This window comes from Vulpes lagopus, chromosome 18 (genome assembly GCF_018345385.1).
Source record: "Vulpes lagopus strain Blue_001 chromosome 18, ASM1834538v1, whole genome shotgun sequence".
Taxonomy (NCBI): Eukaryota; Metazoa; Chordata; class Mammalia; order Carnivora; family Canidae; genus Vulpes; species Vulpes lagopus.
Window position 1 is genome coordinate 22,942,414 of NC_054841.1, and position 18,775 is coordinate 22,961,188.

The 18,775-nt window shown below is 43.0% G+C and overlaps 1 protein-coding gene across 2 annotated transcripts in view; it reads right to left on the minus strand.

Annotated features, from left to right (window-relative positions):
* CNBD2 (cyclic nucleotide binding domain containing 2) overlaps positions 1-18,775 on the minus strand; it is a 58,029-nt gene that overhangs the window by 17,257 nt on the left and 21,997 nt on the right. For both annotated transcript variants that reach the window (XM_041732616.1, XM_041732615.1), the window contains exons 5-9: positions 15,703-15,859; positions 15,041-15,192; positions 12,780-12,918; positions 4,344-4,458; positions 2-179 (exon numbers count right to left, since the gene is read on the minus strand). In XM_041732616.1, the coding sequence (XP_041588550.1) occupies positions 2-179; positions 4,344-4,458; positions 12,780-12,918; positions 15,041-15,192; positions 15,703-15,859 (741 nt within the window). The remainder of the gene's footprint in view (position 1; positions 180-4,343; positions 4,459-12,779; positions 12,919-15,040; positions 15,193-15,702; positions 15,860-18,775) is intronic.

Here is an 18,775-nt window from a genome sequence, read left to right on the forward strand (position 1 = left end):
CTTGATCTTTGGGCCCAACATCTTTGGAAGAGTATTTCCTGAGGTTTTAATCCTCCTACTGAAGCTGGTCCCCTGTTGCTCCCAGGAGTTCTGGAGATGCTTCAGTTTCAGAGAGCTAAAGTCCTGTACAGGATATGATTTGATCTGGAATTCCTTAAATCTCTCCACAGGAGAAGGTTCTGTTAGAGAAAGCACAGAAAAACACATTAATAGTTCTTTGCATATATGAGGCCTGTGCTGACGATGGTGAAAGGTATCCCCTACTCATCTGCCTGGCCAGGCTGGTGCATGAGCAAATAAGGAAAAGAAAAAAGGAAAATACTGTGGTTTCCATGTATTGTCTCTCTCTGCCAGGTCCTGAGCAGAGCCTTCACATACATTACATCCAGACAAATGTCACTGGCTCCATTTAAGAAATCAATGAGCATCCAAGAGTTTAAGTCACCCAGAAAAGGGCTGAAGCTTGGATTTAACTCAAGTCTACCTGATTTAAAGCTCATAACTTTCCACTAATAGGTCATATTTATCTGGGACTGGGGACAGAGGCAGCAGTAAGAGCTAAAGGAATGATGAGCCATAAAACTTTGGATGAGGTAATTTTCTGGAGCCTTCATAGGATTATTATAAGAATTACAGATCAAGGGCTCCTGGGTGGCTCAGTCAGTTAAGCCTCTGACTCTTGATTTCAGCTCAAATCAGTCTCAAGGTCCTGGGATCAAGCCCCACATCAGGTTCTGTGCTCAGCATGGAGTCTGCTTAAGACTCTCTCTCCCTCTCCCTCTGCCCTCGATGCCCCCACCTCGTGCACAGTCTCTCAAATAAATAGTCTTTTTAAAAAAATAGATCTTTAGTGTTAGAATAAACTATTAAAATCAATGTTAATAAAAATAAACCTAAAATCTACAAAAAATTGGCCTAAATTAACAGAACACATATAAAAAGTCCTGAATAAACATTTTTGGAAGGCTTTTTTATCAATATCCATCAATATTTTAAGTGAGCATGGCCAGTATGCACTGGATTGATTACTTGATTCAATAATTCTAAGAATTTACCCAATATTTCCTTGTATAGGGATGCAAAGATAAACATACCATGAAAATCGCCCCAGCAAGGTAATAGTGAAAAATTGGAAATTACTCAAAATATCTATAAAATGTCATTGTTTTAACTAATTGTGGTATATACATACAGTAGGATAAAACTCGGCTATTAAGATCTAAATACAGATCTAAAAAAAGAAAGAAAAAGAAACACAAATCTATACTTATGCTTCCAGCCAAATGGACTAACAGGGACTAGACTTACTCTCCCACCTAAAACTACTAAAAAAAACCCTGGGATAAATGTATGAGAAAATGGCTTTCGAGACATTGGGCATAAGGTCATGAAGAAATCATCCCTGCAAGATAGAAACAAATGAGGTAAACCCTACTATTGCCCAAGCTTACTGCCTGGAGGTTTTCCAAGCCATGTTGCAGGGAGATGGAACCCAGGGGGAGCCCAGAAATTTTCCTGAATTGATGAGACAGAACTGAGAGTTTGGGGAGGACAAGGCAATGAGAATTCACAGAGCACAGTACCTGAGAGCAGAGAACTGCGCAAAGAAAGAACTCTGAAGATCAAGGCATAATAAATGGAAACATATTCTATATTCATGGATTGGAAGACTCAGTATCATTAAGATATCAATACCACTCAAAGTGAGCTATGGATTCAATGCAGTCCCAATCAAAATCTCAGTGACTTTTTGCAGAAATGGAAAAATCCATCCTAAAATTTTTATGAAATCTCAAGGGACCCCAGATAACCAAAACAATCTTGAAAAGGAACAAATGAAAGGACTCATACTTCCTGATTTCAAAACTTACTACAAAACTACAGTAATCAAAGTAATGTAGTATTGGCATAAAGATAGACATATAGACCAAAATAATAAAGAGCCCAGAGATAAACCCTCAGATATATGGTCAAATTATTTTGGCCAAGGGTGCTAAAAATTCAATGGGCAAGAACAGTCTTTTCAACAAATGGTGCTGGGAAAACTGAATATCCATATGCACAAGAATGAAGTTAGATCCTTCCATCCCACCACATATAAAAATTAACTCAAGGGATCCCTGGGTGGTACAGCGGTTCAGCACCTGCCTTTGGCCCAGGGCGCGATCCTGGAGACCTGGGATGGAGTCCCACGTCGGGCTCCCAGTGCATGGAGCCTGCTTCTCCCTCTGCCTGTGTCTCTGCCTCTCTCTCTCTCTCTCTCTCTCTCTGTGTGTGTGTGTGTGTGTCACTATCATAAATAAATAAATAAATAAACAAACAAATAAATAAATAAATAAATAAAATAAAAATAAAAATTAACTCAAAATAGATCAAAGATCTAAATGTAAGGCCTAAAACTATTAAACCCTTAGAAGAAAACACAGTGCAAAAGCATCACAACATTGGATTTGGCAGTGATTTCCTGTACATATATCAAAGGCACAGGCAACAAAAGAAAAAATGGACAAATTGGACTTCACAAAAATATAAAAAGTTCATCCATCAAAAGACATTATCAACAGAGTAAGTAGGCATCCCACAGAATGAGATAAAATATTTGCAAATCATATATCTGGTAAGAGATTACCATCCAAAATATATAGAAAATTCCTAAAACTTAAAAAAACAAAAATAGATAACCAATTTTTAAAAGGCACAAAAGCTTGCATAGACATTTCTCCAAAGCAGATATGTGAATGGCCAATAAGCTCACAAAAAGATGCTCAACATCACCAATTATTGGAGAAATACAAATCAAAACTACAATAAGATACCACCTCATATCCATTAGGATGAATATCATTTTTAAAAACCGAACAAACAGAACATAACAAGCACTGGTGAGGATGTGGAAAGATTGGAACTCTTGTGCATTGTTGGTGGGAATGTGAAATGTTACAGACACTATGGAAAATAGCATGGCAATTCCCTAAAAATATTAAAAATAAAATTACAAATGACCCAGCAATTCCTCTTCTGAGTATATATTAAAAAGAAAACAGGGTCACAAAGAGATAACTATACACCCATGCTCATAGCAACATTATTCACTATAGCTAAAACATTTAAGTTCTCAAGTGTCCACTTGGATGAATGGATAAGCAAAATGTGATATATACATACAGTGGAATATTATTCAGGCTTAGAAAGGAAGGAAATTCTGACATAGGCTACAATATGATGATCCTTGAGGGCAGCATGCAGAGCGAAATAAGCCAATCACACAAAGACAAATACTATATACTTCCACTTAATTGAGGAAATAGATGGTGTTGATGGCTGTCCAATATATTTAATATGAATGAATATATTAATTACCACTGAACGGTATGTTAAAAATAGTTGAAATAGGAAATTTTATGCTATGTGTATTTTGCCACAATGAAGAAAAAACTTGGGTAAAAACTTTTATGGGATGCAGCTTTCCTCTGGTGGATTGGCAGTGGAAAAGAAAGAAAAAGAACTGACATGAGAGGGCAGCTGGGGTGGCTCAGCGGTTTAGCGTTGCCTTCAGCCCAGGGCGTGATCCTGGGGACCCCGGATCGAGTCCCATGTCAGGCTCCCTGCATGGAGGCTGCTTCTCTCTCTGTGTCTCTCACGAATAAATAAATAAAATCTTAAAAAAAAAAAAAAAGAACTGACATGAGAAGTGACATTTCCTGTGCACCTGTGTATAGACCCTGTTCATACACAAGCTGATTCAGCCTCCCTTGTAACCTGTATGATAAAGACGACAGACTTCTACTATATACTAATACATCCAGGTAGCATTCTAAGAGCTTTATATATTTATTTGCTTAATTTCATTAACAAGTCTATGAGGTAGAGACTATCCGAGGGAACTGCTGGCACAGGGACACAGTATCACACAGCTAGGAAGAGAAGGACCCTGGATTCAAACACAAGCAGTTAGGCTCCTGGGCCGGTGGGCCTAACCACAACACTACTGTGACGGATATGAAGAAACCAGGCCCAGAGGCTTGGGTACTCACCAGAGTCATCCAGGTAATCAGGGAGATTCAAACCCAGCTCTGTCAAGTTCCAGGCTCCTTCCACCCCTCTCCCCAGGAGCACCTGACACAAAGGGAAAGCCTAAAAAGGAGGAGCTGGGGAGGGGGGAGGGCGGGCAGGAGCCTCACCTGGCGGGGCCAAGTGGGCCACGTCGCCACAGCTGGGAGTAGAGGGGATCAAACCAGACATCCTGCCGGGCCTTTCTAGCTCTAGAGGTCTAAGATTCTAGGGGCAGGGAACTGGGAGCAGCAGGGCCCGGGCGCCCCCTGCTGTGCGCAGCTGCCAGTTACCATTGAGGTGGGTCTTCAGAGATCCGCCATCTATGAGCTCCAGGTGCTGCCAAATCCACTTGTAGTAGAAAGGTGAGGTCCCAAGGTCTATCAGACGCAAGACTTCACAGCTGCCCTGGGAACATCAAGGGACATAAACAAAAGGGCTAGCCCCTGAGGCTCCAGGCAGGCCAGACTTTTAAGATGAGCTCTATTGCATCTTACCCCAGTTTACTTGGCTAAACGCAAGTGCTTTCAGGTTCCTTTAAAAAAATTTTTTTAATGAAAATGTTACTTATTTCTCATAAGTTCAAATAGTTAAATAGGCATGAGAACGGAAATAAATGTTGGCACTGGGGGGAAAAATCACCATAGAGAATGTTCTTGGGACACCAGGTGAAACTGACTATGGACTATAGATCATATGGTACATCAATGTTAAATTCCCTGATTTGGATAATTATTCTGCAGTTAATTTCTGGCTTTAGAAAATAATCACTGAAGTATTCAGGGGTAAGTGAGTATAATGAATAATATTTAACTCTCAATTCAGGCAGGGAATCATAAATATGTATATATTTACATGCAAATGTGGCAAAATGTCAACAGTTGGTGAATCTGGATCCAGGTTACTTAGGGGTTACTTAGGGGTTCTTTGTACTGTTCTCACAACTTTTCTATAAATTTAAAACCCTTCCAAAATTAAAAGTTTAAAAGACATTCAAATCAAACAGAAGAACATAAACTTAAAACTATTTTATCCTGGGATCCCTGGGTGGCGCAGCGGTTTGGCGCCTGCCTTTGGCCCAGGGCGCAATCCTGGAGACCCGGGATCAAATCCCACGTCGGGCTCCCGGTGCATGGAGCCTGCTTCTCCCTCTGCCTGTGTCTCTGCCTCTCTCTCTCTCTCTCTGTGACTATCATAAATAAAAAAAAATTAAAAAAAAAAAACTATTTTATCCTAACACCCAGAAATAACAAGTAGTAGCATTTTGGTGACAACTAGTTCAAACTTTTCTCTGTAAACCGTATATACATATAAAATTTTTCATAAGTGAGTCATTTCATATAAAACAGATTCTTATGACTTTAAAAAAAAAAAACTCAATAAATAGGGCAGCCCGGGTGGCTCAGCGGTTTAGTGCTTGCCTTCAGCCCAGAGTGTAATCCTGGGGATCTAGGATCGAGTTCCACATCGGTCTCCCTGCATGGAGCCTGCTTCTCCCTCTGCCTGTGTCTCTACCCCTCTCTCTCTCTGTGTCTCCCATGAATAAATAAATAAAATATTAAAAAGAAAACTCAATAAATACATCAAGGACATAATTTCACACCAAGTAACATGGTTCTACATTATTGTTTTTAATGATTGCATATTATTCTATGTATGCCATAACTGACATATAATTTAAAATAAGATATAGTTTATCAAAAGAAGTCCGACATAAAGAACAAACATTGTATGATTCTATTTATATTAATTGAAAGAACAGGCAAAAGTAATCTTCTGATAGAGTCAGAAGAGTGGTTATCTTTGGTGGGGGGATTCTGCCTGGGGAAGGGTACAAGGGAGCCTTCTGGGGTGCTAGAAATTATCTCTATCTTGGTTTGAGTAATGCTTACACAGGTATATATAAGTCACAATTCACTAAGCTGTAAAGTTTAGATATGAGTTCTTTATTGCATGCATGTTATACTTCAAGAAAATATTTTTGAGGATTAATATTCAGTTGTTTCTAATTTGTCAGCATTATAAATAATTCTGCTTTTGCTCAGGACAACAAAACCCCTTTTATAAAACTCACTATCTTAAACTCTCCTGCAGTGGGGGGATGGCAGTGACGCAGTTCTGGCTAATGGCCTGTAAGTGGAAGACTGATGAATAAAACTCCCAGGAAACTTACGGTTGTCCTACCCCTCTACCTCCGACTGAATCTCAGATGTGACAGCCAGAGGTAGAATAGTCATGTTGTGACCACTAGGATGAAAGTTATAAGTTGTGGATGATGAGGGGAGAAGCTAGAAGGGGACTGAGGTCTTGAGGACTTCAGCAAACAACTTTCTAGCCTTGGATTGCTTAATTCTAGACTCCTGCAAAACAAAATTACTATTCACTAAGCCATTGCAGTTGTGTTTCTAAGACAGCAACTTTAACTGATAATCTTGTACACACATCTTAATGCCCAGAATGATCATTAAGGCAGTTCACAAATACTAAAGTTCTCCTCCCAAACACAAGGCAGGATTGTATTTTTTTCCTTTGAATCAGATATGGCCTTCTTACTTGCTTCGGCCACTTTCCTTAGCAAAGTGACTTCTGATAATCTGAATGGGAACTTTAAAAACCAGTGCTTGATTCTTAACATTACCCCTCCCCTGTCCTATTGACTATGGAAGCATCCGTGAAGATAGTTTCCAGTGGCCTGGGTCTCCAAGTGACTGTGAAAAGCAGGGCCTCTTGCTGATCTGCTGTGATCAAGTAGTGGGAGGAAGGAATGTGTCTTTGTTAGTTAATCCACTGAGGTTTGAGGATTGCTTATAATTGCAGTACAATCTAGTTTATCCTAATTTAATACTCATGTTTGATTACCCCCTTGGGATTGTTTCCTACAGGTTCATGTGTTTTAAAGTTCAATATGCATTGCCGAACTGCCTTTCAGAAATGTTAGTTTATACTCCTCCAGCAGTGCATAACTGTTATATCTTTGTGTTACATTGACAACTGAGTTTTCAATCCTGAGTTTTCACAATCCTTTCAATCTTTCCTGATCTGATAGGAAAGAAAGGTATGCCATTTTTCTGATTTATTCTGTATCTTTATAAAATCTTACCTTTTTTTTAGTAGGAACTGTAAGAGACACATTATAGTTAAAGTTCAAGACAAATTACCATTGAAGAGAAAGGAGAAGGGCTCAAACATTTAATAAGCCCTCATTATGTACCAGGTGTTGGGCTTGGAGGTTTAGTCAACATTCATACATTTATCAACAGGAAACTGCTGGTGCCAGAAAAACACAGGTGAACACTCCTCTCAGAAAGTCTCTTGTGGGTCTTTAATCCCAGCTGTATCTGTGTAGGAAACAATTTCACCATGTGCCCCCAAGTGATAAATTGTCCAAAATGAGCTGATTGGGAGCACCAACTATGTTTTCTGTGGCACCAGAAAATTACCTTCCCTAACATTCCGGGTTTGGCAGGACATCCAGGCCTCTCACTGCTGATATCGCCCTCTCGAGGCCATGTCCACAAACTACAGGAGCTGGGACGACCCAGCCTCCTTAGAAGAATACTCCCAACAGCTGGCCTGGTGGGAAATAAAAAAAAAAAAAAAGGGAGAAAACAGCAGTCCCTTTAAATGGGGGCAGGTGCTCTTCAACTCCAGCCAGAGGGGGCTGCATCGCAGTACAGCCTGGTATTGTCTGATCTTCTGAATATTCAAAAGAAACCAGAAATCTGAAATTTTATCTACAATCTTCATAATGATTAAATCAGCTTTGAATAAAACACTGTAAAGGACAAGTCAAACTCACCTACTAGCCAGGATGTCCCACACACACCTGCTGTCACTTTGTGATATCTGTATCATTTTTCTCAGAATGAACTTCAAGAGTGCCTGCATTAGAATCACGGGCTATGCTTATTCAAATGCAGATTGCCACAGTTAATGAATGAGACTCCCTGGGGTAAGGCAGAAATTTGCCTTTTTAAGAAGTTCCTTAGGGGCACCTGGGTGGTGCAGTCTGTTAAGCGTCTGCCTTCTGCTCAGGTCATGATCCCAGGGTCCTGGGATTGAGCTCCACATTGGGCTCTCTGTTCAGTGGAGAGCCTGCTTCTCCCTCTCCCTCCTGCTCATGCTCTCTCTCACTCTCTCTCTTAAATAAATAAAATATTTAAAAAAAAAAAAAAGAAGCTCCCTAAAGTGTTCTTTATGCTTAGTCAAATCTGAAAAACTCTTCCCTTAAATCCGAGTTCTCCAATTTTAGTGACATCAGAATCACCTAGAAGGGTTGTCAAAACAGAGCTTTGGATTGAATGGCTCTTGGGTAGGCTTGAGAATCTGCATTTTTAGTGAGTTCCCAGGTGATAGCTGATTAATGCCACTGATCCAGGGACAACAACTCAGAACCATTGAATTTGAGGATGAATGTGAACTAGTAAGTCTGTGCAAGACTCGCTCTTATCCTTAAAGACCTTATGAGGTAAGACAAAGAAATAGAGGCTAAAACAGAACTTTCTGCTGGTCAAGTTGTAATCATCATGCTGAAAAGCAGGTCTTGAACTTTTATCCCTTACCACTCGTGCCCCCTATCTTTCCTGGCTATATATTATCAAAAGACCTCAGAGTTAAATTTGTGGACACATGGCAATCTTGGCTTTGGAGGTGATCACCCCCAAATTTTAGGAAATAGGAAGCAGATGCCAGGGAGGAAAAGGAATTACAAAGAATTCAGATTGGCCTTCAGGGCTCCCTGCTACCATTCCCTCTTCTAGGCTCTCCCCACTCTCCTCACATGACCATCAGAATCCTCCAAACTTATCAAACTATTTCCTGTGGCTGGCAAGGGCCTCATCCCCACCATCCTCTGGGTCAGATCCTGTGCATCCAGTCCCTTAGCGTGCAGAGGCTGGAAACCAAATGCTCCCAAACATCTTCCAAGCCCCCTTGCAGCCAAGGAGGTGATTTGGGTCCCCCTGTGGGAATGCACTTGGGCACTTGGTTTTGGACTGGAGGACCTCCGTCATGTTCGTGGAGGCAGGGGCTATAGATGTGAGTTCCTGAACTTGGCAAGAGCAGCAGCCCCTGTGACTGTCCAGTCTGGACTCTGACTTGGAGTCATTTGGGGTCATCTTCAGTCTAAGGTCTGTTCCTTCAGGCCTCCCCATCACCAGTAAGTCTGTTAGCCCTTCACCATCCTGCGATAACTCCCTTTCGTGCTCATTTAGCCAGTCTCGACTCTCTTCTCTGGGACTGAACCCAGAATAAATAATAACGCAAACACTCCCCTGGTGATAAGTTTAATAATTGGCTCTCTGGGAAAATGTATGCATGTCTATAAATCTTGTGCTTATAAAGGGTGTGCTGCACACAATTTATAAATAATAATAAAACATGCTACACTCTTACTGAAAGTTCCATATAGCCAAGCAATTCTCACTGAAACTTGTTGCAAACTCTGACTGAGTTCTTGTAACAACCATGACCAATCTATAGTCACAATTCAACCGTGATTTGACGAATGAAATTGCATCTAATCCATTCTTTTCCCAATAAACTTAATATTATTAAGTCTGGTTTGTAATATACTGGCAAACTCCTTCTCACTCTTGTATAAATTACATTCATTAACTAAGACCACCTCTAGCTTTAGCACTACATATATTGGAACTTCGCTTATCATTGATTAACTCCCATGATGAATCTATGATAAATAATGTTTATTTTTTTTAAAGATTTTATTTATTTGAGAGAGAGTGAAAAGGAGCATGAGCAGGGGGGAGAGACAGAGGCAGACTCCCCATCAAGCAGGGAGCCCGATGCAGAACTCTATCCCAGGACCTTGGGACCATGACCTAAGCCAAAGACACTTCAGGCTTTGAAGTGAAGTGTCTGAACCACCCAGGAGCCATGTGTTTAAATAAGGAAAAACATTTCCATAATTTTCTTCTATTTACAATGTAATGGCTACAGACCCAGCCCACTCTTAAATGTAATCTGCATCATAAACATTTTCTCTATAGCTTTAAGACAAATCAGCAAAACCATAAATCAAAACCTGACTCAGGGTGTCTGCTGATTTCCATTGTATATATACTCCCGCTGGGGCCAATTTTCAGGTACCAACATGAAGTCACAGAATGTGGAGGTGGGAAGATACATGTATAATTGTGCAGTATTCCCACCAGATAGATAAAACAGACATAAACAAACTCCGGAGCACAGAGAGTAGTAAAATGCAGTAATGTCATTAGGAAATGATGAATTTTCAGTATCTATTACTCTTGTTTTCCATAAACTGTACTTAATTGTAGGTTTATATAATTTAATTTTTGATAATTATTGTGTTTGCCATCTTGCAAAACTCCTGAAAACTTAATCAGCTCTCACAGGCCAATGAGAGCCAGCTCTGGCACACAATCAATCTTGCCCCTCCTTTTGTCTAATGGTCCAAAACTTCAAGGCTCAACTCTTCCCTCACCTTGTCCAGGTAGCCTTCTTTAAGACCCCCAGCCTTTAGAGAGAGGCCTCTCTCCTAAATCCTTGTAACTCAAAGAATTTGCATTAATCACTTGGTAGTTGGCCTGGATAACTTTGTCTTTGCTCAGTATCTAGTGGAAGGGAGGTATAAGGAAAGAGAAACAGTCTTTTCCATCTTCATATCCCTCCAGAGCATGAACCAACCTTGGCAAAAAAATCAACAAATGTTTGGTGGCTTAATGTGAGCTATAGCTATATGGGAAATACTGAAAGTTTGAGGGCATAGTTCTGGCTCTGCCATTTACTAAATGGGTGGCCTTTGTTAAGTGTCTTAACTTCAACTTCTTCATTGTAAATGTGGAATAATAATAACTTCCTGATAGAGCTATGATGGAGATTTATGGTGAAATGGTACTACTTACACAGGTAGTCATCAAAGCACCACTTAAAATAGCAAAAGACTGGGACAACCAGTCAGTCCATCAATCGGGAACTGGCTAGGGATGCCTGCATGACTTAGGGGTTGAGCATCTGCCTTCAGTTCAGAACGTGATCCTTGGGTCCTGGGATCGAGTCCCACATCGGGCTCCCTGCAGGGAACCTGCTTCTCCCTCTGCCTTTGTCTCTGCCTCTCTCTGTCTCTCATGAATAAATAAATAATCTTTAAATTAAAAAGAAACAGGGAACTGGATAGATAAATTGAAGTGCAATCATATAGTTAAACACTGCACAAATGGTAATATATATACGTTCTTTCTGGACTGATGTGGAGTAATCTGCAGAAATACTCTTGAAACAGCCAACTGCAGAACAGCCTACATCATATGACACCATTTATGAAAACAAGGAAAGAACATACACATGCAGGGGTGCCTGGGTGGCTCAGTTGTTCCTGGGATCAAGCCCTGCATTGGGCTCCTTACTCAGCACGGAGCCTACTTCTCCCTCTCCCTCTGCCTGTGCACACTCCCCTGCTTGTGCACTCTCTCTGTCAAATAATAAAGTATAAATAAAATCTTTTTTAAAAAAAGAACATACACATGCATTTGCCTTTATATTCAGGGAAGAGACTGTGGTACAGGCACAGAGGAACATGGTGACAGTGACGATCCCCAGTGAGGAATACTGGGCAGCAGGGGAAAGAGGTGAGAGGGAGACATTACTCTTTTGAACTTTTTGAATTTTGAACCACGTGCATGTATTATCTGTTCCAAAACAAACCAAAAAAATGAACAATGCTAGTAGAACCCCTGGCACAGAAGCAAAGGGTCTCAAAAACAGGGCAGTTCTCAAGATGATTGTGAAAAGTACATAGTAGTTGAGGAGAGTCAACAAGTGACAGAAAGGTCGACTCAGATCGCAAAGCTTTTGTTATCAACCAACAGAGAAGTTGGCACGGGACAGAAATCAATGCACAAAAGACAAAATGTAGATAGTAAACAAACACGATGAGTCTCACCAGTAATCAGGAAAAATGTAAATTAAATACTCAATGAGGTAGCAATTGCCATCTATGAAATTAGGAAAGTTTTGAGAGGATGGGGAAGCCTGGCAGAGGTGTGTGACACCTGTAAAGATGCACACTGCTAGATAAAGTGGATTCTTTTGGACAGCAACTTGTTTCAAGGTCCATGAGCATGAAGATACCAAGCAACTCCACTTCTAAAAATCTATTTTGAGGTGATGAGGCTATGGGTGATTTCTTCTCTCTTTCCAGAACTATGTTTTATAATGTGGGTTGTACCATATCTGTAATTTAAAGATTATAATTTTTATTTACTTTTAAAGATTTTATTTATTTATTCATGAGAGACACAGAGAGAGGCAGAGACATAGGCAGAGGGAGAGGGACTCGATCCCAGGACCCCAGGATCATGACCTGAGCCAAAGGCAGATGCTCACCCACTGAGCCACCCAGGCATCCCAAAGATTATAATTTTTAAAATGGTGATCTGGCATCATGAGGATTCAAGGGCCAAATGCATAATTTAAATATGTAACTGTATGTAAATAAGCATGTATATGGGCTCAAGGAGGGGGGTACCCCCGAGACCCTCTTTCTACTATAACATGGTATCTCAAAGTTCACAGCAATCCTCTGAGGGAGGGAGGCCAAACTGTGTGGTATGCCTTTTACAGCTAGAACACGGACGCTCAGAAAAGGAGGTGCTGCAGAACAGGGCTCAGCCCTTGCCTGTGTGGCCACAGGACATTAGACTAGGTGCGCCTTCCCGACTTCCATCCCTCCCTCCCAGGCCTCTCACCTTGCTGACAAACATGATAGATGATGATTCTACAAAGTCTTTTGAGATCAGCCGCCCATATGAGAACTTTTCCACCTTCCCCAGGTTTACGAGGTTCCAGAGCTTCTCATCAGACCACGACTCAAACAGATCCATTTTCCTGAGGGGAATATCCTGTTAGAATTCATTGCCCTCGGGGATCTCTGGGTGGCTCAGCGGTTTAGCGCCGTCTTCAGCCGCGGTGGGATCCTGTAGACCCGGGATCGAGTCCCGCATCGGGCTCCCTGCATGGGGCCTGCTTCTCCCTCTGCCTGTGTCTCTGCCTCTCTCTCTCTATGTCTATCATAAATAAATGTAAAAATATTAAAAAAAAAAAAAAAGAATTCATCGCCCTCCATCACAGAAGGTGCCTAGCTCTCAGGAATTTCCAGAAAGGAAACATGTCATCCAGCCTCCTGCAACCTGCTAACCTCAAATACTCAGGCCTGTGCCTGATGAATGGGGACATCTGGACTAATCACTTCTTGCCTTTCTTCCCTGTGACTGAAGGCCTACCCTGCAGTGCCCGCCACTCAGGGGCTCGCCTTCCCTCACATGCAGCCCGCCCCACAGGGCTGCTGACAACCAGCTCATATTTTCTTAGTTCCAACACATAACGAGCCCAGAACTCGGGTGACTCAGGGGATGGAATTCCATGCAGGGCACCAAGGGGAAAGAGGGTGGGTGCCATGTCCAGAGAACAGTCTGGAGACACAGGGAGCAGAGCAGGGTCACCACAGAAGGGACACCACCAGGCCACAGACTTCCCACCATCACCTCATTCAATCCTTACAATGATCTGGGAGAGATGACTTGTTATCCCCGTTGTACAGAGCCGGATCCCAAACTCAGAGAAGGGAGGTGACTCATCTATGGCCACATAGTTGATAAGCCAGAGAGCTGAGATGGCAGCTCAGCCCTACTTTTCCACTGTGTGAAAACAGGCAGTGCTCCTCCCAGCAGGATGAAGTCCTCCCTTTGCAGCCAGCCCTCCCCTGACCCCCATCCCTCTCACACTCTCACAGCTCCTACTCTCTCCGCTCTCCTCCACCCTACAGGGCAGCCCTCTGCCACAGCACTGTCCTGGAGCTACATGGCCCTACAACCTGTGTTTTCAGGGCCGGTGCAGATACTTTATCTGCTTTTCATTCTTTTCCAAAAGGCCAGTTACCAGAAATGAGAAGACGAATACCTGCATGTGCCTGGCATGAAGACAACATGGGGGTGCCCATGGCAAAAGAGCCACTCTGCCCTCACTACCATAAGGGTTTCCTGACTGAGGGGGCAAGTAAACTGTAAACTTGTATTGTGTGATCAAGAATTATAGTTTGGCTGGCTTTAAAGAAACACAGGATGTGGGGATCCTTGGGTGGCTCAGCGGTTTGGTGCCTGCCTTCGGCCCGGGATCGAGTCCCACGTCAGGCTCCCTGCATGGAGCCTGCTTCTCCCTCTGTCTGTGTCTCTGCCTCTTTGTCCCTCTCTCTGTGTTTCTCATAAATAAATAAATAAATAAATAAATAAATAAATAAATAAATCTATCTTAAAAAAAAAAAAAAGAAACACAGGGTGTGATAGAAGCATTGGGGGTTCTCTCTCCAACCTGGAGTGAGGGCAGATCAGGTTACTTAGTGAGGTGGGGCAGTGAAGCCCAGAGACTTCTGAATTGAACATTTTAGGTACATCACCACCTCGAGGCTTGGTTCCCTTACCTATAAACTAGAGAGAACAGGGGCGCCTGGTGATTAAACGTCTGCTTCAGCTCAGGATCCTGGAATGGAGCTTCACATCCGGCTCCCTGCTCAGCGGGGAGCCGACTTCTCCCTCTCCCTCTGCCCCTTTCCCCTGCTCATGCTTGCTCATGGTCCCTCTCTCTCTAATAAATAAATAAAATCTTTTTAAAAATTAAAAATAAACTGGACAGAACAAGAGAAACAAGGTCATGGGATTAAATGAGATAAGGTAAAAGCCCTGGTACAAAGAGTTTAGCACCCCACCTGGCTCTGCCAGTACTCCGTACACATGAGCTCTTCTATTAGTACTATCCCACAAGAAAGGGATGTTTGAGCTGAGACCTGAAGGTACAGTAGGAGTTTGCTAGACAAAGAAGCCAGGTGGGAGGTGTTTCCCATCTCCACAGCATTCTAGGCAGAGAGAAGAGCACCTACTGTTTCCCACAGGACCTAGGACAGCCAGGCACCTAACAAACACACAGGGGGGAAGATGCTGGCTGATGGTGGAGGTACCTAAAAAATTCAAAGCGATGCTGAGCATCCTTTTGGAATTCCTGGTCCAGCTTATAAGCAAGGAAATCTTCTCTGTCGACAACGAGGAACTCTGTTTCTTCCATACAGACCATGGTGGCCCTCCATACAAAAGGATTTAGAAGGCCCAATTCCTGTTGGATGGACATGGAAATGTGTAAGTGAGAGGCTACCTCTGGTTTTCTGCTCACAGCCTTGCCCACCTCTTTCCTGCTTCCATATGCCTCCCAGAAATCTCCACTCCCCGGATTTCAGATTCCTTGGCTGGCCCTGAGCTTCTTCTCATTCACCACTTTGGGGGGCCTATCTCCTCCCTCTTAAATGTGCTGCTTGTGGAACAAGAGGTAACAAGCTCAACTAGATCAGAGAGAGGAAGCTGGAGCGGCCTCACTGAGGGATCCCTCACTGAGGGATCTCTGTGGGGCTATACAGGGAACATGTTCCTTAAACATCCAGATGGAGGAGCCAGCCTCGGACATCACCTGGTCCAGTCAATTGGCCTGTGACAGGTGAGAGCGCTAAGTCCCACAACAGGGCAGTGACTTACACCTAGGAGAAGGCAGGACTGGGCCTGGTTGTTCTAGCCAGAGTCCTGTCAAGCCCCCAACCCTGCCCAAATAAGGCAGAGCCTTCCCCGTGCTTACCCCAAAACAATCGCCCCTGTGCAACAATTTGGGGTGGGGATCCAGGAAGGCGCTGCTGCCATCCTCATCCTCTGTCACTGCAACTGTGCCCATGTAGATGAAATAAAAGCTGTTGCCCCTCTTCCCCTTCTTGACCATCACTCGCCTGCGACCAAACCTGAGAAAAGACCATGGCCAGTAGAAAAGCCCAAGACCAAACCAAGACCACATGCGAACATGACTTCAAATACTGGGCTAACTTTGGATTTTACCCAGAAGGTAATGGGGAACACAAAAGCCTGGAAAGAGGAGACGGCCCAGATGACAATGACTAGATGGAAGAAGACAGGCACAGTCAGCTGGGAAATGAGCCTGGTAGCAACAGGGAGCCTGGCCCCATGCTGGGAGGAGTCCTGCACTGCCTTGTGCACTTCTGGAGCATGAAGGCACAGACTGGGACCAGAGTAGCCTGCACAGCAGCCCGGCTCCAGCTCAAGCTTGAGCTCTTCACTAACATCCACCCAGTTGCCCGCCTCCCTCAGACTGAAGCTTCCTGAGAGCAGAGCCTTTGTCAGTTGGCTAAGGCACAGTAAATGCTCCACACAGTAAATGCTCAGTGAATAGCCACTGAATAAACCAATGACCAAATCCTGAAAGTAATGGATGAGTAGCTGAAGGATGGAGACCTAGGGTGCCCCAGGCTTGCTGAAGGCACACAGCGAGTCACACTTGAGTCACCACTGGACCCCAAATCTCCTGTGGCAGACGTCCGTTGCTTTTGTGGCCAAGCAGCGGGTCACCTTTTCCACCAGCTGCACCCTGACTTTACTTTGGGGGAAATACCTTTTCTTGATTCACAGGCAATCAGCCATCTTGCTGCCACGAGAGAGAGAGTCTGATGCAGAAAGTGGCTCATGAGAATTGAGTGTGAGGAGGTGGAGAGAGACCTGGACACTGGGTCCTGGGGACACTGGGCCCCTGAGTCCGGCTGAGCCAGAAGCTGGAGGACTATCCCAAGACTTCTCAGATCCATGAGCCACCAATGCATTCCTTACAGCTAGGTTTTCTATCACTTGTGACTGAAAGAATCCTGTCTAATCTGCACATTTCCAGTCCCAGAAATAATCAGCTAGCTGAAAAGGGCTTTAACAATCACCACCTCTTCATCTTCACACAAACCCATAAAATCTGTACCAGAGTCCTCATTCCTGAGGCTCAGCAAGGTTAACTGGCTTGTGTCTGAGGTCACACCTCAGAGTGGCAGATGCAGCATTACATTCCAGAGCTCCTACCTCCATGATTCTTTTTCTTTGCTTGACACCATTCTGCCTGCAATGGAATCTCACTTTAAGACAACGGTGACTTGCTCTTCTTTACCAGGCTAGAACAAAGCAGATAGTCCCCCCTGCCTGGAATGTTCTTGTCTACACCTCTGCTTGTCAAAAATACCTACTCAACTGCCACCTCATCAGTAAATCTCCTTTGGCCAAGCTAACTAGAGTGTTCCCTCCTCTCCTGGGCTTATTGTCTGTAAATAGATCCTGCACAGGTTATAACAGGCCTTTATCTAGAACTAGTTTGTGATTATGTGACCTGTGACCTCCATGAAGGAAAGTATCAGGGCCCAGACTACAGTGTCCTCACATCCTAGATCTTCAAGACAGGCCTAAGCTCAAATATTCTGCTAGGCTACCCTTCTTAAGCCACTGAAATGTCCAAGAAATGGCAATATTTCCACACACACCTCTTAGACTTCTCTAGTACAAGGTATTTATATGGTGCTTCTTGTGCCATGGACCCTTTGACAATCTGGTGAAGGCTTCACAGAATAATGTTTTAAATATATAAAATAGGAGTACCTGGGTGGCTCAGTTGGTTAAGCGTCTGCCTTCAGCTCAGGTCGTGATCCAAGGGTCCTGGGATCAAGCCCCAACTGCTTCTCCTTCTCCCTCTGCTCCTCCCTTTCACTTGTGTTCTCTTTTTCTCTCTCTCAAATAAATAAATATGTAAATCTTTTAAAAATTCATTTTTTAAAAATATTTTATTTATTTATTCATGAGAGACACAGAAAGAAAGAGAGGCAGAGAGACAGGCAGAGGGAAAAGCAGGCTCCATGCAGGGAGCCCGATGTGGGACTCGATCCTAGGACTCCAGGATCATGCCCTAGGCCGAAGGCAGGCGCTAAACCGCTGAGTCACCCAGGGATCCCCCTAAAAATTCTTTTTAAATAAATATATAAAATAAAATATAACAAACAGTTAATAATTGTCTTTCAAAACCCAAATTGTGGGGGTGCCTGGGTGGCTCAGTCAGTTAAACATCTGACTCTTGATATTGGCTGAGGTCACACTCTCAGGGTCATGAAATCAGGCCTGAGCTGGGCTCTGTGCTCAGCAGGGAGTCTGCTTCAGATTCTCTCCTTCTGTCCCTTCCCTCTCGTGCTCCCTCATGCTTGCAGGAGTATACATTCATACTCTCTCACTCTCTAAAATAAATAATTCTTTAAAAAAAAAAACAGAATTGTTGTATAGCAATGTATGTGCATCTTTATTACAGCACTGGATAACACGATCTAGCAGCGTTCTAATTACTACTACAATTTCAAAGATGTGATGAATATAAATTATTTTTTGAGAAACCTGCAACAACATGAATGTGTAATATTGGTGATTTCTTTTGTTGAAAAAGTCACAGGAATAGCTAATACTATAGTGGTTCATTACCTACATCTGTGATTAAAGAAAATGATAAAGTTTAGTTACAGGTTAATGAAAACAGATATAAATTTTTTTCTTATCCAAGTTCACAGACCCTTGCCCTAGTTCCTATGTGGATATCATACAATCACCTGTGACCCACTGTAGCTTTTAGGGCTTGGGTTTGAGTCTCAGCCCTACCCCTTATCACCTGGGTGACAGAGTATGAGTCACCCTCTGAACCTCTGCTTCCTCATCTGAAAAAGGAGGGACTGGACCAGATCCTTTCTGAGGTTCCTACCAGAGCCTCTCTAGATTCGATGGCTCCTTCATTCTGGGTAGACTGGTCAATAAATGAAGATCAACCATGCAACAAGCATAATAATGAACACTCGAGT